This window comes from Polypterus senegalus, chromosome 11, assembly GCF_016835505.1.
Source record: "Polypterus senegalus isolate Bchr_013 chromosome 11, ASM1683550v1, whole genome shotgun sequence".
NCBI lineage: Eukaryota > Metazoa > Chordata > Cladistia > Polypteriformes > Polypteridae > Polypterus > Polypterus senegalus.
Genome location: NC_053164.1, coordinates 22,865,555 through 22,888,930, shown reverse-complemented (window position 1 = coordinate 22,888,930; position 23,376 = coordinate 22,865,555). Strand labels below are relative to the sequence as shown.

Genomic DNA, 23,376 nt, shown 5'->3' with positions numbered 1-23,376 from the left:
CACAAAGAGAAAAGTTTGTTGGATTCAGTTTTCCAAGGATGGGGGGCTAACTTTTTAGGTTTCAGAAGGTCGTTTTGCATATTTCCACCTCATCTGAGAGAATCCCCAGGGAGTTCAGTGAATGTCCAGGAATATCCCAGACAGCTTCTTCAGGATGGTACAGAAAGTTTTATGTGAATGTTTAACTTTTTCTGATTGGATTAATATCACTTCCTGTTACATAATCAGTTTCTTCTAATAGGCTAGTTCTTCTGTCCTTGAATTACAGGTCTTTGTTTTTACTTGAGTCCATTTTGCACCTTCTGGTTCAAGAAGACTGCAGAGAGGCATCTGGAAAGATGTGAGTGCAACTCTGATTTACACCTTTGTTATCACAGGGAGTCCAGGCAGATCCTGGTACCAAGTGGAGTTCTGTCACTTAGTTTGGAGTATTAGTGGGGGATTTGTGCAGGTGGCTGCCTGAATCCAAGTTAAATCTGCATGTTAACAGGGCTGGTGTGCCACTAAAGCCTAGAAGAATGGCCAATGCCCACTTTGTCCTACATACTATACTGTAAATAACTGTTGTACACATATTGTGTTTGTGATTTAAAGTAGTTTAACACTGCTGCACTGTCATTTTAAGTTTGAAATGTTTTTCTGTAAAATAAGCAAGTAGCATTATTTATTTTTTGTAGATCTTTCTATTAACAGATATTTTCAACACAAGTCCCAACTTACATACAAACCCGGGTTACAAATGTGTTCTTTCATAACCAAGGCCTGTAATAAAACCTTGTAATCTTAGTAAGACAGTGAGAAAGAGCTAAATTTCCCCTTGGAACAAGTAAAACAGCATCTATCTAATAAAGCAAAAAAGTAAAAAAAAAAAATAATTATACTTGCACAGTCTCCATCGAAATGCATGTTTTTGTAATCTTTGCATTTCTGTTTTTTTCTTTATATGTACCCTTTATTACAGGTTTAAAAAGAATACCAGTGTACTACTCTGGCTTTAAAAAATAAAATAAAAAAAAATACGCAAGAACAACACATTTTCTTTAAATTACACATTGAAATTAATTTTGAAAATGTGGACTGTAACTGACTGACAGCGAATTTTTCAAGGACCACCATCTTATTATGTAAAGAAAATGCAGATCAATTTAAAACATGAACTGAGCCATATTGGCTTAGAATTTTTTTGTTCAAATTTAAGGTTCACTATTGCTGTAGAGGGCTTAATGTATCATTAGCCGCACTACCTCCCGAATGCAGATAATACAGGGAGGACCAGATCTAATTATGCAGATCCAGATCGTCTGGATGACTTCGATTTATGCGGGGACGATTCCAGTTCGGCGCGAAGACGATTCTTCATGTTGTCAATTCGCACACTTCTCGATGATCCGGGATTTTTCGGGTGATTTTCTATGTAATAAACTTAAGTTATAGCATAATGAAAATTGCATAATTAGATCTGGACCACCCTATAGAATAATTTAAAAAATGCCCACAGTGCACTTTCAACTACTTTCTTCAGTATCTGTGTGCGTCATCATTTTCTCTGACATTATTTTCGAGGTGGCTTTCTGGCATCCTGTCCACTTTAAATTTTCTGTCTTTAAGGGCGACTCTTCACATGCCTTACTCTTGCTGTTTCTCTCCCTGATGTGTCTCAAACTTGCACTTCCTCTTTCATGGCATCACCAAATCCAAACTGACCAATCACAGCAAAGCCAAACAGACCAATCAGATTGCTCAGAGGGACTGGACACACAGACATTAGTGTTTATTATATAGTAGATAGATTACCTGTTGGAGATGGTATCAATCCTTTCTCTAATTCTCTCAGAGTAGATATTACCCTGAATGATGAGGCTTTCCCCTGCCTCAACAACAGTCTTAATCTTCTGCAGATTTAATTCCATGGTGGTGGTGAAGTCCTTGTGTTTCTTGATTGCTGCTTCTACAGACTCCACTGTAGTTGGATGCTTCACATGGGCCAGCACCGACTCCTGAAATGGTAAAGGGGACACACACATAAATCCATTATTTAAATGACTCCTTCTAAACATGCACAGATCAATCATTTATTGAAAATACCAAGCAATAGAAAGCTTCAACAGTAAAATTCTAATTATTTGATCATGCTTCCAAGGCAACATATATATTTGAAAGTCAATCAAGCTTCCATTTTTTTATGATTATTCAATTCTATAGTCTTCACATGCCTGGAAGCGTAAGGTAATATTTCTTCATCCATCCAATCATCATCAAACCTGCATAATCGAGTTAAAAGTGGCAGGATCCATTGTCTATGCTTTTTGCATGGCAAGAACCAACCCTGGACAAGACACCAGTTCATCATGGAGCACACACACAGCATGCCAAATTAACGTTAGCAATGAATCCAACAAGCGTGGCTGTATAAGACCAATACCAAGCCAGAATTCAAACCTAGGACTTTGGGGTTGTGAAGTATTAGTGCAAAGCACTATGTACAGTTCTTATAAAAAGTATTCACTCCCTTGGAAGTTTTCAGATTTTATTGTTATGATCAACAGAAAAGACTCTTTACTGTCAAAGTGTAAACAGATCTCTGTAAAATGATCTAAATTAATTAAAAATATAAAACAGAAAATGGAAACACTTTAGTTTAGGTACTGGAAAAATGCCTCTGTTACTCAATTACTATTATGGAGAAAGACCTTAACAAACACTTCTTTGGGTCTTCATGACATTTAAAAAGTTTCAGTAAAGTGTTTCTTCATCTCTGCAATGTGACCTACTAGCAGAACTTCACTTTGAATGGTCTAAGGTGGCTTAACTGAGACACATTTCTCTTGATATTACAGATTTAGTTTAAGACCTGTGACAAACTTATCAAAGCTCAGATGTGATGCACAAACTGTATTTTAGTTCTCTTTTAAGAGGACCAATGCCGCGTATTTGCATTTAATAACCTGTTATCATTTTTTAGGGAATTGGTCAACAGGTCAGGAACATCTCAGCAGCAGTGTCCAATTTTCTAATGTAACCAGAACACTTTAATGCACTAAGGGCACCTGGGGAGAATGAAGCTGATTTTGTTAACTGTAAGCAGTGACATTATATTAACATGGAAGTCATGTGTGACACCAAGATAATCCTGACAATCGTCAGGACTGCTCTGGCATAATGCTGCATAAAAAGGCAACTACAGATGCCATTTGCAGATCCAAATCAGAAAGAGTAGATGTATTTGTTACCTCTTCCCACTACATGCACGCTCTGCTGGTGACTAATGATCTGCTATGTCACTAGAGATCGGACCATTTTGTTCTTATTTCAGGCATGGTGCTGCTGAAGTTCAAAGTATTTACAACAACAGGAACATGTTGTCATTCGTCATATTTGTACTTGTTACTGACATCCACACTTAGGGCACCAAATGAAGGTTTTTTGCGTGCCAGTAATTTAGAGATGAGAACTTCTATCTGGCTCTACTGGATGTGTCAGGTGGCTGCTCTACCAGCCAATGAAGATCTGCAGCATCGGGATTACATATGTATGAGGTTGATTAGCAGTTGGTTAGCATGGACATATACGGTTGAGGCACATTCACAAATGCACGTTTACATGATTGTGATTAATAAAGGGTAAATTGCGTGGAATTGTGTATGTACACCAAGTTTTATAAATCTGATTTTTTTTTTTTTGCTGTGCTTATTTTCGTTTTTGACATGTGCATATTTTCATGCTCAAAATCAAGTTTTGCAAATGAGGCCCCTGGAATGGTCATAAACAGGAAATTCAATACTTGAATTTAAAATAAATTTCATGAGCAATTAGCAGTGTCATAATGCTGAAAAGCAGATTTAATTACTTACTATTATCAACTTTTAAATTAGCAGTTGTAAAATATGCCCCGGACACAGACAGACACCAAGACAACCAGATGTCCACAACACACACGTTTATTCCTCTTTTCTGCAACAGTGCACAAACCAGCACAATAATGGCTCAGTCCTTATCTCTGTCTTTCTTTTTGCCACCTCTATTCTTCCTGTCGCAAGCTCCATCCTTTTCCACCCGGCTCCCCAAATGGAGTGAGGCAGTCTCTTTTATAGTTCACCCGGATGTGCTCCAGGTGCTTCCAGATAATCTTCCGGCAGCACTTCCTGGTGTGGTGGAAGTGCTGCTTTCCAGGGCTCCATAATTATCCTGGCGCCCCCTGGCGGTGACCACTGGCCCCAGCAGGGATGACCTTCCAACTTCAGTTCCCGTGGACCCCACGCAGACCAGGGCGGCTGCCCTCTTGTGGTCCCGGGGAGGTATTGTCCCTCTCCAGGTCCTTCCAGGCGTCCTGGCTGGGCTGAATCCCCAGCTGTCCACCACACAGTATATTTGTTTATATGATAACTGCATCTAATGACACACACCAAATTGACATGAAGCTCAAAACCAGTAATGATAGATGAATATTGTAAGATATGAGAAAAATATAAATAAGATACCCAACCAAATCTTTTATTTTTTGGCAAATTTTAAAATTTTATATTTTCCTAATTTTGATGGCATAATGATTTAAATATAGCAGAAGTGAGAATGAGAGGAAGAAGAGTAATAAATAAAATGCAATAACCCACCAAAACTGGACCTACACTTGTGGTGTATGGCCCTTAAAAATCATGCATCATCATCAATAGGATCTTTGGATCAGCTACTATCTGGTTTTGTAAATCACAGATTTTCTGACAAACATTTATTATATATGAGATGCACAACACAACGCTCAGCAAAAAAAAAAAAATGGATGCAAGTCTAGATATCCAACACAGAGAGCTAAATAAGGCATAGACAGCTAGCACTGCTGCCATGGCAACTATCAACACGGTGGCACACTTGATGTATACACAGTGTACATGAGCCCACAATATAATTTCCATAAAGATGATTAGTTACCATAGAACTGAAAATCACTCAGTATGGCCTGTGTATTTTGAAGACTGTTATACCCAATTATTTTAATTTATTTAAGACTAGATGTCCAAAACTGTGACTGCAGAATGGCTAGTTTTTGGTCTACAGCATTTCCAGTGAAAAGGAATAAATAAACAGTGTTTCAAAATGTATCTACTCATCCATGGGTCTTATGCTTGCTGGGATAAGCCACACCTTTCCCATGACCCTGCTTTGGATAAGAGGGTTTAGGAGATGGAAGGATGGATTTATGTGTGGATTCTATGTCAAATACAAGCTGCATTCTTAGTTTAAAAGATTTGTATACTTTACAGTTACAAACAAATTTACACACACACATGTATATATATATACAGTATATATACAGTAAATAGATTTCTTTTTTAAAGCTTATGTAGATGAAATGTTTTTTTCTGGGTCACATAGTAAATCAAAGGCAAAAGGCAAAAACTGAGTCAACGGCCTTAAATATTCAGATTCCCCTGTCTAATGTTAGTGTACATGTATGGAGTTGTTCAATTTGCAGTTATTCTTGATACAAATAAAATGAAAACACCTTTGCAACTGGGCAAATTAGGTTTAACATTTAAAAGTGTGAGGAAAACTGTACCAATGTATTTATCACTGGAAAGGAAAACAGAGAAAGACAGCCTGTGCACACAATGGCCTGTTCTACTCTTGGCCATGATAAATGCTTTAGACAACTGAAAAGGATTTTAGATCATGTGATGGCCCCCATTCTTAGCTCCCCTGTTATACTGCACTTCAGTCCCTCCTACTGAATTTCGGTGTTACCTTAATTTGTATTTTTATAGACTGAAGCTCTGCCTCCTTCCATACACTTGAAAAACAGTGACTGACAGGCAGTGAAAATTATATTTATGCAAATCCACACTTAATGTTTACTGGCATTTATAAAGAGCTGGCTAATCCACAGAATGCAAATAAATTTAGTTACTTATCTGACAAGTTCATTAAACAAAAGTACACAATATAATCAAATAAAGAAACATATACAGCATATATATTTTATCATTGTGTTTCTAACTGTAATCATGGAGACTAGTCTAGCGTGAACAGCCTTAGCAATTTTTCATGGTGGATAAAAAATCTACAGGCAGTGTTTTTTACTACAAATTGTGGAGATTGCTAGTATAGGAAGGTTATATTCCAAAAATCAGAAGGAATTAGAAGAAAAGAGTATAGTATTTGTAAAAATTATATCAAAATAAATTGACTGCACAACAATTTTTGAAGTCTTGCTTCCTGAAAAGTTTTTGCTGATTGTGACAGGTACCTACTGGGTATGTTTTTACAGCATCACGTAGGAATTCTGAGAAATAGACATTTATATGTTTACTGACAATAACGTATATAGAGAACTTCTGACAGTACAATATAGCGAAATGAGCTAAAAGCTCATAAGGAGAAATAAAAGGCACTTGGCCTAAAACCTGACCACTAAAGCGGAGGAAGTCACATGTATTCCAACAGTGCTAGGGATTTATACAGCACTAGTCATGGTACCTGTCACAGACAGGTAATAGAATATTTCAAAAATATTTGCTATCTCTTGCACTATTTGTAACTTCAGCATCTTTCCTCTGTACTTGCATCTTTCAAGAGTTCCCATAAAGCCTGTTTCTCGGACTCTTTCATTATTTGCAAGGCACCGCTCTCATTTTCTGCCCAGTTTTATATTTGCCATCTTTAAGGGTGACTCTCTCTACGTGGCTCATACGCCTTTTAATCCTCCATATGAGTGTCACACACACGCTTCCAAACTGACCAATCACACCAAAGCCAAACTAACCAATCAGATTGCTCTGGAAGACTGGACACACAGACCTTAGCATTTTATTATATAGCCAATAACAAAAAACTAGCAAGAAATAAATGGAGCAAACATAAAAATAAAAAAGCAGCAGGGCCAGATTAAGGTGGGTGCTATTGATGCTGCAGCCTTAGGCCCATTCCTGAAGTAGGCCCAGATGAAAACAGATGAGAATTTTTCCAGAGGCTGAACAGTTTTCCTTTGCTATATTAACCTCAAAATAATTCTTAGAATGAAATTTGGAGTCCGACTTTCGGACGCCTAGACACAGTGTTACTTATTATACAGTTACTATTGTTCTTTGCGCTATGACGTAACTATAACATTGTTGTGTTTATTGTTAACCGAAGATTTCAAGTTAATGCTATCAATTTTACATTAAACAGTTTACTTAGTAATTTAGCTGCGTTGTTTGCAATATCTTGGGGTTTCTTGCCACTTTATTCTTGTTCGGTAAGTGCCACGTAGTAAATTTTTCACCTTGAAAGTTAGTTGTACAGTAAAAATTGATTGCCTATTTAAATGGATATTTGTAAAGGTAAAACTAAGAGCCTGCCCGCGGGCCCCGCATGAATGTTTAGAATTTTTTAAATCCTCGATAGAATTCTGGTCTATTACGACAGGGGTGTCGAACTCCAGGCCTGGTGGGCCGCAGTGGCTGCAGGTTTTCATTCTAACCCATTTCCTAATCAGTGACCAGTTTTCACTGCTAATTAACTCCTGTTCTTAAGATTTGTTCCTCTGAATTGATTCTTCATTAACTGGCAGCCAAACAGAAATGAGGCAGGAAACGAGCCAACAGATGACCAGCTAAATCGGGGCTTCAGAGTCCAACCAATTTCACAATGAGAAGCAGATTCTTGCTGTTAATTAAACTCATGATTTAATTCCATGGCTTGTTGCTGCTCTCATTCTGCCACAGCAGTTTCCAGAACTGTTAATTTTTCTGCTTTTTCTAAGACCACCCTCACAATGTTTTGGTGAGCTGAGAGATCAGCCTTACTGAGACCTCCACCTTTTTTATTTTCACATATTTTGTGATGGGCACAGGTGAGCTGGTTTTATGGATTCTTGTTTTGTGTCTCATTATTGTTTGGCTGCTAATTAAGAAAAAGGAAACAACTAAGGGGCCTGAGTCAAGGTAATTAAAATTAAGGCAAAAGAAGGTAATTAGCAGCAAAAACTGGTCACAAATTAAGAAGATGGTTAGAATGAAAACCTGCAGCCACTGCGGCCCTCCAGGACTGGAGATCAACACCCATGTATTACGAAATTTAAATCGTGGATTAATTTTTACCCTCAAGAGCCTGAACTGAGTCACTTTGACCCAATGTCTTTGCAAATTAATTTTTTCCTACTCGGATTCGTAAGGTAATTGCAAAATTGTGCGTATTTCATTGTTAGGTTTTCTGCATTAAGTGCACTTTTCAGACAATTGCTATTGAATGTTGATGTTACATAATTTGATGTTAATCTCGAGTTGTTACGATACTACGTCGTTATTATTATTCATCAACAACAACAGCATTTATTTATATAGCACATTTTCATACAAATAATGTAGCTCAAAGTGCTTTACATGATGAAGAAAAGAGAAATAAAAGACAAAGTAAGAATTAGAATAAGACAACACTAATTAACATAGAATAAGAGTAAGGCCTGATTGCCAGGGAGGACAGAAAAAAAAAAACTCCAGACGGCTGGAGAGAAAATATAAAATCTGCAGGGGTTCCAGGCCACGGGACCGCCCAGTCCCCTCTGGGCATTCTACTTAACATAATCATGTTCAATAAAGGCTGGCTAGTTGCGTCGCAAGCAATTAAGGCTCCTTGGTTGGTCTGAATGCACATGTACGGTGAGTGTCAAAAGCACATGCACCAATGGCGAGAAAAAATGGGCCTTTTTTGCGCTGCTTTTTTGACTCTGGCCCTGAAAAGGGGGGCTTCTGACATCTGTCAAACAAAAAAAAGATTGATGGGAGGGACATTTCAGTGTACTGACTCAGCATGACCCGTTAGCTAACTCAGACACTTGCTATATTGACACTGAATTGACACTGAAGCTCCAAGTCTAAATAAAGTAAAGCTTACTATCAAAGGTCTAGAATCTAACAGCCCTGACAACATATTGCCTAATATACTAAACAGGTTCAATCACTAGTCCACTCACCATTAGCTGAAATATGGACATCAGGGAAACAACAGCAAAAACATTCATTTCTATAACACATTTTCATACAAAGGATCCTGCTCAAAGTGCTTTACAAGATGTGAAAGAAGTAGTTACCTTCAAAAAAAATTTGATAAGAATAATAATGTATAAATAGTACACAAAAACTAAAAAATGCACACTTACATAAGATTCGTTGTCTTTCGAAACTCATCAAATTTGGTATTCATCACATTTTGACAAAAAATCTATCTATCTATAATCTCTTGGACCAGTAGCGTGAGTTTTCCGCATTCAACTTATAAGACATAAAAAATACTAGAAATTATACTTTAAAATCAAGCCCCGACATATGCACAGGAGAATTTATCCGCGAGTATATATGGTAATTATAATGAACCTTCAATTTGCACCTGGGACTTGCATCTGTGTGGTTGTGTTTGGGCTGCTGCGATGCCCCCTACTGGTCACAATATATAATTAACAGAAATTGACTCCTTGATTAGAAAATAGAAAAAGAATGGAAGGCAAGACAAATAGACCAACTAACTGAAAAAAGCTGACCTCAGTATATGTAGCAACTGGGGCAGAATCACACTGTTCAATGAAACTGATAAAATCGTAGTTCAAATATGACACACTAGAACAGCTGAAATCATCAAGCCAAGACCGAGGAGAGAACACATAGGCTTCCACCTTATCAGATTATGTATTGAACACAGAAAAACTGCCAATTAAGTTATCAATGAAGATAAATAACCCCACAATGTTGATTAGTTTTCTACCTGGGAAGCCTATTTGTTAGAAATAGTGGTGCTTACTGAGATATCCAGCACCGTATTATTAAAACTACACAAGCTTTTGGAATAGTTAACCAAGTTTTTTTTAACTCCTATTAAAAACAAAGATGTACATTTTCAACAGTAATGTCACATCAGAGCTCTTGTTGTACAGCTGTGAGTCATGGAAGAAAATAGGCATACTTATTAATAAATTCCAGTTTTTTTTTTTATTAAATTTCTGGAATAAATAGCTCATGTGCTGGAAAACAAAAAAACTGAAGAATAGCCATGGAAATTAACCAAATAAACAAGTATTAAAAATGAAATAAAATCCAGAAAATAGAATTGGATTGGTCACGCTGAGAAGGGAAATGACAATATTGCCAGTATGTCAATTTGAGGGCACTCACAACGTAGACATAAGAGATGAAATACAGAGTCAACCTGATGAAGATCCACACTAAACAAAGACAAATAAGTCAGCAAGTCCCAGCAACCGAAACACCTCGCCCCAAACAGAGGACAATTTGTTGAAGCTGAATTTCCCAAATAAGAGTCTGAGGAAGGTACAGATGGGAACAGACAGCCAGGTGTAGGTCCCATGGAGGAAGGAAAGGCAACCTGCTCAGGATAAAGGATGGATTCTTTCCTTGCCAGGAGGCCATAATGGATAGACTAGGCAAATGGGCATACCGGAAGCTGTTCAATCCCCCACACAACAGGTGGCAGTGTTCCTCAGGGCTGAACCCGATTGAGACATCCAAAGGGTGGCATTGGAGTTGGGAGTCCAGAAATGCAGCCCTATTGGGGTCTTTGGGTACCACCAGAGGGTGCTGTTGGGGTTAAACTGAGCTGGTTTCCAATTGACCCGCAAGTGCTCCAGATGATTTGAGCGAGCAGTTTTTGGGTCAGATTTAAAAGAAAACCTGCAGCCTTACATTATTTGAGTCAGGAGGCAGCAGGCAACACTCTAAGGGAGGTGGAAGGAGAAAATAAATAATTATGAATTGTGGCTGGTGTTTTTTATTTGGAAGCAAATAAAATATTTTTATTTGAACCTGGAATTCTGCTTGTTTTTTTTTTGTGTCTGTGGTTTGGGGTTCGATGGCTCCCCCTTGTGGTTACAAAGGAAATGCAAAAAGGACATCAATAGCGTACAAGGGAGCAAGAGAAAGACTCAGAGATAAAAATAGAAAAAAATGAAGAAACCTATCAGTCCTCATTAGTGCATGCAACTTTGTCCAGAATTTAATTTTAGCTTCTCACTCTGAATAAAGGAATGCTATTACTCCAGTTTTCAAAAAAGATAAAATAAGGTACGTCAATGATAATAGGCCTATTATTCCTAACGTCAGTTAAAATGATGATATTTGAACAGCTTCAGTTCTAATCCATCTGAAGTCTGTTACTGTTGCTCATCAGTCTTCAGTCTGTGTGCCGGACAAGTAGATCTGTGGATTACAGCATAAACATGGACCTGCACTTTGGGGCAGCATCTACACTCTGAAGGAACTTACGCCAGAATACTGTTTGTACACTTCCGTTCAGCATTTAACACCATTCACCCTGAAATTCTGCAAACTAAACTTCTACAAATTGAACTCAATGCTTCCTTCTGCAAATGGACTCACAGTTTTTTCACAAACAGGATGTTTGGACAGGCTCCCATCTCTCAGACAGTCTGCAGATTAACAAGGCTGTGTACTTTCCCCCTACGCAATTCCCTGTACACTAATGACTGTAGGTCCACTGACCCTTCAGTAAAAATCATTAAGTTCGCCCACGACACCACCATTATCAGACTAATTACTACTAAGGAGGTGATTCATCTTTTGTCTTGGTGCACTACAAATAACCAACCTCGTACTCAATATCACAAAGACAGTTGTGATGGTAAATGACTTTCACAAATGACACTTATAACCTCTCCCTCTAGAAATTATTTATTCTACAGCCAAGATGGTGGAACTCTTTAAATTTTTGGGTAAAACTATCACAAACACTCTCAGCTGGGACATTATCACCATTTCCATCATTAAGACTCAGCAGTGGATGCATTTTTTTTATGTCAACTAAAGTAATGAAATATTTTCCACTCCTTCCCAGCATAGTTCGACAAAGCCATAAGTGAAATTGTAATCACATTCGCCATTGCTGTCTAGTTTGGTTCAGCAATTGTCCACTCTGAAAATAAATTGCAGCATTTGTGATGTCTGCTGAAAAAATAATTGGCTGTACTCTTCCATTTGTATGTGTCTAGTGTTCATATAGTGCCTAAATGGCCAAGGTCCTGGAGGCTCATGCATAATGCCGTGTGTAGAATTCACACTAAAACATGACCTACAGACTAGGGAATCCATTCCCCGATGGGTTTATCCATTCCTGGGAATTCGGGAAATCCGTATGTCATTCCCGGGAATCCAGGGCTCACGTGAATGACACAATGTACGGGCATCTCACATGTGAATAGTTTTAGAACGACTGACACTTATTTTTAATAAAACTACTGCAATATGTTGACACCAATAAAAGACTAACCTTAACTACAAGCAGTTCATGCTGTCATATAAGTACATGTATCTAGTCATTTGTGTAATAAGAGCGTAGAAAGCCCAACGTGTTGAGCGTTCGGTCATCCAGGCGAGAGCGTACCTTCATGCTGAGTACACCAGCCGCTGAGAAAGCATGCTCTGCCTCCACTGAAGTAGGCAGCACAGTCGCGCAAAAAATGCTGCCAAACTCCGTCTTTTTTAAACTCGACAAACTCGGCCATTCGTACGAGGCTTTCAACACAAACAACTGGTGTTCTGACTGCCGACTGGACCCGAGCTCTGCTCCAGTTGAAAACTTGACACCAGCCTGTGCTGTCAACAGCACATGCCACAGACGTCAATGAAGTCTGCCGCGTCCCTGCATTCGTGAGCTGCAGAGTGCAGACTCCTCCCAGTCCACTATGCTCAGTCTTAATGGGAGCCAGGAAACTGACTGCTGCTGATCTGTTGTTGACTGAATTAATCGGCAACACACTACACCATGGGCCAAAAAACCATGCCACTTAATTATTTTCAGCTATAACTGTTATTTCTTGATCGATTTTTACACTTTTACACGCTATATATATGAGCTTGGCCATTCCCGTTCAGCCGGGAATTCCAGCAGTTTCATTCCCGGGAGCCCGGGATTGGATTCCCTACTACAGACAAAAGTAGAAATGTCTCTGAATTGCCTTTCTCAAGACTTCTTCCATTTTTTTGGGGGGAGTTTTTTTCTTGTCTTCTTAGGGAGTCAAGGCTAGAGGGCTGTCAAAAAACGTGGCCAGATAAAGCCCAGTGAGACATTCCTTGTGTGCTTTTGGGCTATTCTACAAATAAATTGCTGTTGTTTTAATAGCTCCCCTCTGGTAAACACCAATTAAAATTAAAACTTATAGACTCATAAACAAGTAGTTTAGCTTGTTCTCCTCGCCCATTTGTGTGTCCTTTCATATATGAAGGTGTTAGTGTATGTATATGTATATTTTGTATTTGGTATGTACATTTATGTGCATATTGTACACACTATACGTGCTTTAACTTATTTTCCAAATAACTTGCACATCTCCTTTATAATCGCACTAACATAATGCATGTTATTTAACTTGTGATTGATGTTATTTTTATGTGATGTTCTTCTGTAACAAGCAGCATCAAAGCTATCAAGCTAAATTTCTTACATAAAGTACTGACACAAAAAGTGATTCTATTTTGACAAGTAATATGCAACATAAAGAGAGTACAAATGGCAGACCAACAGGTAAAGACACACACATTGTACTTTTATTTGTTATTTACATGTAATGTCTTGAAATGTTCTGCCATTCCTTGTGTTTTGTGGGTGGAGCCCCAGGAAACGGGAACACCCGGGTGTCACTGCCGAAGGGTCCTCCTTCGGCCACTTTTTGAGTTTAGTTAATTGGTTTCAGCAATGAATTGCTAAGAGTTTACCATTCTGTAATATTTTCTAGTGATATATTCTGTTTCTTCATTTATCACTTCTGTTATTGGATTTTGATTGTGGATTTTGTACTGAGGCTTGTCAACCTTGGGTTGCCTTTTTTGGGAAACTCTTTATTGCTCTTTTTCCTGTATTTTCCATTTCTAGAGTTTCATATAGTTTTTGTAAATAAATTCATAAATTATAAAGATATTTTGTTTGGGGTTATCACAAAAAGCCAGAGGTTTATGTTTAGCCTCTCCCTTGTAAGGCATTTGTAAACATTTAATGCTTTTTTGAAAAAAAAAATTAAGGCCAACTTCTCATTTTTGGGCAAAGCCAGCAGGTAGTAACTTGGAGCTGGCAGCCTGTGGTAAGGCCATTTCTGTGACACGTCTAGGGAGGTCTGGGTCTACCTCTGGATCTTTCTAGACAGCTCACACCCCTTTTACCACATCTGCGATGCATTTTCATCATATGTGCTTTTTAATTTTGTTTAATTGTTAATATTTTAGCTTTTTTGCTCATGATGTGTCTGCAGAGCATAAAAGAAGCATATGAAAACTCAACTGAAGCCATCAAACAAATGTGACACTGTAAAACACAGCCCTTTACCAGAAGAAGATTGTCTGGTAAAGCAAAGTCACACAATACAAAAGAAAGCAAAATGGAGTAAAGTTAAGGCCTGCTCCCTGTAATATATGCAAAAAAAACAAAAAAAAAACAAACAGATAAAATCACTGGTGATTGCTCAAATATGTTAAATGTCATCATCAATTAAATCTTATTCTTTTTATAGCTTTTTTTTTTTTTTTTAATGTAGCCGGTAGATGATGCATTATCCATGTAGTAGCTGACTTGATCATTTTCACTGCAGGATGCCAGTTAAGTGCTGTGGGAAGTGGTAGGCAGTCAATGAATAGCATATGGGCATAAACTAAACTCAGTTTCTCTTTTCTCCACATAACTGTAATGTGGTAAACTAAATATTTATTTTCATTACACTTTATAATTTTCGTTATTGCATTTTAGATAAGTCAACAGTTGGTCAGATATCTTAGATTTAAGAAGCATTTTTTTTTTGCTTTGCATTTTAATTTGGTAAGTTATTTTTTCATTTATTATCTAACGTACTTTATTCATGTACACGCTGTACTACATGCCCAGCTTTGGGAGATACCATGTGAAAAAATAAACCACTTAAAATAAAGATTGAACCCACATCACTTATTCAGTTAAGTACAGTTCACATATATATAAAGTATACTATAACAATAATAAAGAGCCACCGTTTATTATGTCTGTTTTTTGTAGCACACAGTTGCAAGAAGCAGGACCCTACTCAAATACCCTGTGGAAGACAGATGGCACTGTGACACACTAACCTGACACAGACAGACACTAAAGGCACAAGTCCAAAAAGCACACATGAATGGATTTATATACAATGTCCCCAACAGCCCAATCACACACTTTCCTTTCTTTACGTTACTTTCTTGTTCTCCTTCTTTATCTCTCAGTCCTTTTCTTTACTCCTCCACTCCTCCTGAGGAAGCTTCGTTCTCCTCTTAACGACTCTGGCTCCCTGAGTAGTCTTTGCTGGACCCTTACATAAGTCACTCGGAAGTGCTCCAGGTGCTCGCTGCCCCACTTCCGGGCCCAGGAACAGCAACAGCACCCCCTGGCGGCTCCCCAGATCCCAACAGGGCTGTAGATAACTCCATCTCCCATGAAGCCCTGCGGGAGTCTGAGGCACCACTGCAGCCCATGGGGGCTGCCATCTAGCGTCCTGGGGGAGGTACTGTGCTGTCCACGCTTGCTCTTCCAGTCATCTCAGTGAAGAGGCGTCCTGGCCAGGCAAGGACCCCAGCCATCTGTGATAACCCCTAATAAAATAAACTAAAGTAACAGGCTATGGCTGCACACTTCTTGTCAAATCTTTAAAGACAGAAGGGAGTGATGGAGCCCAAGTGCTAAAGAGTGCTACACAGAATAAAACTGGCCTGCAGATAAAAATAAAATAAAAGACTCTTGTCTTAACATGTTAAACATTTAACTGGCTACAAGAAATGTTTTAATCTCCAGTAAAGAAAACAAACGTCACATCCCTGCTTCAAACCCAACAGTTTCCATGCTTATACCGATCAATCGGAGAAGCCAGGAGTTGGTGGGCGTGGCTCCTCCCTGCGTGCACCATAGATGTCTTACTTGTCAGCGGCTCAGTGAGTCCACGCCCCTTCCGGCGTGCTTTCCATGGTTGTCTTGCCTTAGTGAATTATTTATTAATATAGCCAACCTGCAGTGTACCATACGCCGCATAATCAGGCCGGTTTTTAATCATTTTTAAGCACAGGGAGAAAATTAACATTTGAAAAATCGGTAATGTAATAAATCAGCAAGAAAAGCAACATTGTAACAATGCACGGAACGAACCAACACACAATCGTCCGTGCGGCGCTCAGGCGTGGAGGGTGGAACGGGAGGAGAGGAGAAGGACGTCCACTCGCTCCCTCCGTCATGCTAGTCTGCTGATTTCTCGTCCAGTATGCACTGCCTGCTCATGTCCCACCTCCAACTAGTCACACAAGTCGTTGTCGTCTTTGTACAGTCCAGATGCACCTGTGACTCACATAGACTTTTCATTGCTCTGTGCGGTTTTGGCTGCCTTTCTATATATAATCAACCAAGACACCCGACCATGGTAACAGCGAGGTGGGAGGGGGGTGTTTATAAAGTGCAGGAGCATCTAAGAAGACGTATGTTTGTTGCGGATGCGAATTGCTGTATGTAGCGTGTAAAACAGTTTGCTATGGTGCACACGGTCGTGCATCGTAACCAAAAACTCGGTTTTTAAAGACTGCTCACTTCATTGTGTATACGACTGTAGGTGAATGAAAAGATGCAACTCTGGAGAGGGCAACATACAATACAGCGTTTTACACGCTGCATACAGCGATTCACATTCGCGACAAATTGTTTTACACGCTGCACACACAGCGATTTACATCCGTGACAAACATGCCTCTTCTTAGATAGTCCTGTCACGTCCACCCTCGTTCTCGAAGCATACACACCGCCTGGTCATGTGGTGCCTCTGTGTGAACCGGTCAAGCACAGAGAAGGTCAGCTGCCGAGAGAGCGTCTCGACTGTTGCAGGGCCTGCATTGGTGAAGCATGTGAGACGGTAATGAAACAGAGGAACATGGCTTATTGGTTTTTAAAGACTGCTTCCTTCATTGGGTTTTAACCAATGCATGAAACGAACCAACACACAATCGTTCGTGCGGCGCTCAGGCGTGAAGGGTGGAATGGGAGGAGAGGAGAAGGACGTCCATTCCGCTCCCTCTGTCATACTAGTCTGCTGATTTCTCGTCCAGTATACACTGCCTGCTCATGTGCCCACCTCCAACTCGTCACTCGAGTCATTGTCGTCTTTGTACAGTCCAGATGCACCTGTGACTCACGTAGACTTTTCATTGTTCTGTGCGGTTTTGGCTGCCTTTCTATATATAATCCACCAAGACACTCAACCACGGTGGTAGAGAGGTGGGAGGGGTGTGTGTACAAAGTGCAGGAGCATCTAAGAAGACGCATGTTTGTCGCGGATGCGAATTGCTGTATGTAGCGTGTAAAACAGTTTGCTATAGTGCATGCAGTCGTGCGTCCTAACCGAAAACTCATTTTTTAAAGACTGCTCACTTCATTGTGTTTTAACCTCAGTTGTAAAGGAATGTTTTAAGGATCCCATGGGATACCCCTCGCAAACAGTTTTACACGCCGCATATGGTGATTCACCTTCGTGAGAAACATGCCTCTATTAACAGTCAACGTGGGTCGGAGCTGCATGTGACCTCTACGACAGACGAATATAAATGACACCGGTTTTTCTGTGTCGTCGCGTCTGAGTTGGTGGCCGTGGCTCTGTAAGTTGTCGTCATATCCAATGGTCTTGGTGTTTGTGGGCGTGGCTCCTCCCTGCATGCGCCATAGGTGTCTCACTTGTTGGCGGCTTAGTGAATCCACGCCCCTTCCGGCGTGCTTTCCATGATTGTCTTGCCTTTTCAGGGGTGTCTTGCCTTAGTGAATTACAGTATATATATAGATTAGGTTGAATTCATCCAACCCCCAACTTTAACAAGGACCCAGTCCCTGAACTAGCCACACAGCCCCACAGCATGATGGAGCCCCCACCAAATTTGACTGTAGGTAAGCAGGTGTTTTTCTTGGAATGCAGTGTTCTTCTTCTGCCATGTAAAGCGCTTTTTGTTATGACCAAATAACTAATTTTTTGTCTCATCAGTCCAAAGCACTTTGTTCCAAAATGAATCTGACTTGTCTAAATGAGCATTTGCATACAACAAGCGACTCTGTTTGTGGTGTGAGTGCAGAAAGGGCTTCTTTCTCAACACCCTGCCATACAGATGTTCTTTGTGTAAAGTGTGCTGAATTGTAGAATGATGTACAGATACACCATCTGCAACAAGATGTTCTTGCAGGTCTTTGAAGGTCATCTGTGGGTTGTCTGTAACACAATCCTGCACATATGCCGCTCTTATATTTTTCTTGGCCTGCCAGACCTGCTGGGTTTAACAGCAACTGTACCTGTGGCCTTCCATTTCCTGTTTACATTCCTTACAGTTGAAACTGACAGTTTAAACTTCTGAGATGGCTTCTTGTAGCCTTCCCCTAAACCATGAGACTGAACACTCTTTGTTTTCAGATCTTTTGAGAGTTGCTTTGAGGATCCCATGCTGTCACTCTTCACAGGAGAGTCAAAGGGAAGCACAATTCGCAATTGACCACCTTAAATACCTTTTCTGATGATTGGACACACCTGTCTATGAAGTTCAAGTCTTAACGAGCTAATCCAATCAATTTGGTGTTGCAAGTAATCAGCATTGAGCAGTCACATGCATTCAAACCAACAATATTACAAGGAGACCCACATTTTGCACAGCCAGTTTTTCACATTTGATTTAATTTCTTACAACTAAATACTGCTTCACTAAAAATTTTTGTTCAGAAAACACCCCAGTACTTGGGTGTTCCTAGGAAATGAAAGACATACCACTGTTATCTTTTTTGTTGAAAGTAGAGTAAATTATTATGCAGGCTCAGAGGGGTTCCCAAACTTTTTCATATGACTGTATCTACACATAGACATTAATTATTTTGATTTTATTTTTTCAGTCTGTCAGGCAACATTGTCACAAACTAGAGGTTTCTAAGCACATTAAGTTCCAACAATGACTCCCACTAGATGGGGGAAAACTGCCTAACAGGGGCAAATCACAAAAACAGTCAAAAGTAGATCTGTGGCTCCGAGGGACACAAAGGCACAGAAGACAACGAATACAAAATAGAAATCCAAAAACAGACAAAGTCCCAATTTGAAATCCCTAGCACCGAGCTCAAAAATCCAGAGGTTCACAAAAATCACAGAACATTCACCAGAGAAACTCACCAACAACAGCACATTTAATGAACCGCAAGGGACTGTGGATTTACCTTAGCCTTTATAAGGTTAGGGACAGTCTCTTGGTAGTGATGGGCTGATGGTCCCAACTCTTGTGGGAATCACCCACAAACTACATAGCACATAAAAAAATGATACATCAACATATGGAATCTAAATAATCATTGATATTAACATGAACAAAATAGGCAATGATTAAAAATGTGAAAGCCAGCTAGAAGGGGAACTCTGGCTGATACTTAACAAATGTAAGTTAATGTTAACATAATGTTATCTAAAAGTAAAAAAAAAATAAAATAAATAAAAACTAAACTTCAACAGTGTTTCTCCAGGCACTCCGCCCGGCTAATTTAGTTGAGCGCCTGGCTGTCATCTCGCATGACATTGTGAGATGACAGCTGCAAATCTACAGGCACAGGCAGATCTAATGATCTGCAGAAATGGCAAGAGATGAGCGGGCAGGAGGGCAAATATTTTAGAAGCAGGATTGCAAGTGGCAAGGGGAGAGTGTTGCCGATCACTGCGGGAATGAAGCAGAGCGGAGTTCACAAGCAAAGAGTATGGGGAGGTGGGCTTTTGAGAGGGGGTGTACATGGTAATAGTGGGGGCAGAGCAGCTTAATACACTAGCAAGGAGTATGGAGAGGTTGGCGGGCGAGAGGGGGCTGTACATGCTAATAGCGGGAGCTGAGCGGCAGTTCACAAGCAAAGAGGATGTGGAGGTGGGCAGATGAGAGGAGGACTGATAAAATAAAAAAGGATTAGTTGAACCAGCCTGTCAGATTTCAGAAAAAGGGAGTCAGGAAGTGACGTCTCTGTTCTCAGTGTCAGTACAGTCTGTGTGGTGCTGCTAAGCATACAGCTGCTCTCTTCTTGTTCAGTACATAGCAAACCAATATACAGTATATACGTTGTGATGGATGGCCGGCCGTTTATCCTGGCCAATACCCCCAAGCCGCCAGGTGGAGCCCTCCTTGCAGTAGGGAGGTCCCCAGAAGACCAGCAGGACATCATGGACAATGTAGTTTTTATGCACAGCCCTGCTGGATGCCATGGGGGCCACTAGGGGACGCTGCAGGGAGGAATAATGGATATTTTCCCTACGCCCGGAAGCACATGTGGACAAGAGGAATGACATGCTTCCGAGGTGAAGAAAAGAACTTGTACCTGACCCGGAAGTGATTGAGAGTCACATGGCCTGGGGATTAGGAACACTTCCGGGTCAGGAGATATAAAAGGACTGTGGGAGCTCCCAGACGGCGAGCTGAGCTGGGTGGAAGGGTGGCAACGCGTCTGGGAGTGGAGGATTGTTTATTGTTTGTGATTAGTGATTATTGTATGAGTATTGTGGAGGAGAGGGTGCTTTGTGCACTGTGGCAATTTAATAAAGTCAATTTGAGGACTTTTACCTTGTGTTTGGAGTCGTGGACAGGGGTTCAAGGGAGCGAGAGTGCCCCCTATCCACCACAACGTATATACAGTTGTTGAAGCATTAGGTGTGTTCTGTGTGCAAAAATCCTTGTAGCACTCACTGTGGTTCCTCTAAAAGTGACTCCCTCTGCCGTTTTATATTTGCTCATACTGTGGGTTTTGTTAAAGTGACCCCATCTGCCATTCTTATATTTGCTCATATTTGGGCCTGCGTCCATGTTGCAAAAAGTGTGAAGAAACCCTTGCAGCACATACTGTGTCCTGAGCAAAAGTTTTGTCACTGAATTGCTGATGGTTTTGATAAAGTGACCCATCTGCCATTCCTTTTTTGTTCATATCTTGCCCTGCCGTAGTGCAAGTGCATATTGAATATCCAACAGGCTCCCATTTTCCCACTCAAAAGTCTTATTCATAGGTACTTTTAATTTTTTGCAAACATTTCACCAAGATAAGCAAAAAAAGTGTTCAGAAAACAACACTGCTCAGTTATTTCAGAAAAGAGACACCACAAACTAATGAAGGTGTGGCATCAACTCCTGATGTGGCAATTTCAGAGAAGACATTGCAGAGGCTGGTCCATCGGGGAAATCTCTTCAGCACACACTCTGCCAATTGATAAATCTAAGCACCGTTTATCCGGCATAAACAAACCATGGTTTAAAGATTTTAATTAGCTAATGGTCAAAGAAAATGGTATGTGGTGCTCATTGTGCATGAAATATTTAAACAAACACACCCCAAGGAGGGAGTTACCATGGGTAAACGTGCCATGCACAAGAATTCGAAAAGAAAGCTTGCTGGACCATGAAAAAAGTAAAACGCACATTGAGTCTTCTGCTGACCTTTTTGGAAAGTGTGTACTAGAGCAAACTGGAATCGGTCAAATTGAAAGATCTGCATCCGCGTTAAATAACTTACAGAGAGATGCCTTTGTGGGAGCTTGGTTGGCAAAAAATGAGTTGTCACATACAACGTTGTTTGAAAAGCTGTTGGAATGAAATGGGTTGTTCCTTTATACAACATCTCAATGTTGGAAAAAAATGCACATTACACCTCTGAAAGAATAATGCAAGAGCTGCTGGATGTCTTAGCATCAGAAATAAAGTCCAACATACTGAAAAATATACACGCTGAAAATGTTTTCAGTATTCTGTGTGATGAAACCTCAGACATTTCAGTTGTAAAACAATTAGTTATTTGCATTAAATATGTTTGCCAGGTCACTAAAGAGGTCAGAATTAGTTTTGCATCAACCCGCAATGTGATTGATGGCGAATTGGAGACTATAAGCAACACACTGAGTGAGACTATGGACACTCTAGGCTTGAAAACTGCTAATCTGGTTAGACTAGGGTCAGATGGAGCGGCTGTTATGATTGGGAAACAGAAAGGAGTGGCAAAACTGCTTAAAGATAAAACATCTGGACTCTTGGTCAAGTGCCACTGTGTACACCACCGATTGGCCCTTGCAAGTGCCCAAGCAGCAGCTGCTGTACCTTATTTAACAAAGCTGAATGACATCTTAAGGCAGCTGTTCTGTTTCTTCCAAAATTCTTCAGTTAGGATGGCTGGTTTAATGGAAATTCAAAATATTCGGAATATTCCCCAGATTAAGCTGAAAATGGCCAGTGACACTAGATGGTTGTCTCATGACTTTGCAGTACAGTCACTATGACAATGTATGATGAGTGTCAAAGCTATGCTGGAAAGAGAGGCCACTGAAAGAAATGACATCACAGATGAAGGATTAAGCAGATGTATTAAAACGTACAATTTTGTTTCCTCTCTGATGATGCTTTCAGGCGTATTACCTTTGTTGTCCAACTTATCTAAGGCTTGGCAAAGGCAAGATGTCAGTCTTACTGAAATTGAGCCAATTTTGCTCACCACAAAATTGTCCATCATGGAGTTGAAAGACACTCCTGGGAGATATTTTCAAAGCCTTCCTCATTGTCTAGCAGAAGAATGGTCAGATCTCCGCATTGTTTATACACCGAGTGATGTAATGTCATTCAAAACTGCAATATATGATAAATACCTACAGACAGTTGTCAAGCACCTAGATGCAAGATTCGCTGACATGCCAATTAACTCCAGCTTTTCAAAAGTTTTCAACGCAGAAACTCACGATTCAAGTGAGTCTGCTGAAATTCTTTTCGATCGTTACTCCAAAAATGGTAGCCCTCCAATTTTAAAATATGAAAGTAGCAGGCAAGAATGGACAGTTGCATCAAAAATGATCAGAAGTCAGTCATACAAAGACTTCAGTCCAAAACAGATTTTACTAAAAATGGCAACGACATCAGAACTCAAAGAGTCTTTTCCAAATATAGCCAAACTAGCTCATGTTGGGCTAGTGATCCCAGTGAGCACAGCTGAATGTGAAAGGGGGTTTTCTGCCCTTAAAAGGATCAAGACATGTTTGAGAAATCGCATGAATCAAAGCACGCTAAATAATCTCATGCTGATCTCCTTGGAGGGCCCAGATCCTGGGGACTTTGATTATGGGAAAGCTGCAGACAACTGGGCTTCTTGGAAGAAAATAAGAATAAATATTTCACTGAAGACACCTTCTGCATAAACAAGCTGGCATTGAGGAATATTCTTACATTTTTCTTCATTAGGTTTCCCATACCTTTTTTCATTGTTTTCACTTTTCTTCCCAATAGCGACAGTACTTGTGCCTCTTGGTTTATGTCATAACAATTGTTCTTTAAAAGTTTTGTTAGGGTTGCAGGATCCTGATTTGGATACTTCTTAAATTTAATA

The 23,376-nt window shown here is 40.0% G+C and overlaps 1 protein-coding gene across 1 annotated transcript in view; it reads right to left on the bottom strand.

Annotated features, from left to right (window-relative positions):
* Positions 1–23,376, bottom strand: part of LOC120538737 (spectrin beta chain, non-erythrocytic 4-like) — a 461,881-nt gene that overhangs the window by 257,301 nt on the left and 181,204 nt on the right. Inside the window, exon 19 of the mRNA XM_039768162.1 lies at positions 1,795–1,997. Within this exon, the coding sequence (XP_039624096.1) occupies positions 1,795–1,997 (203 nt within the window). The remainder of the gene's footprint in view (positions 1–1,794; positions 1,998–23,376) is intronic.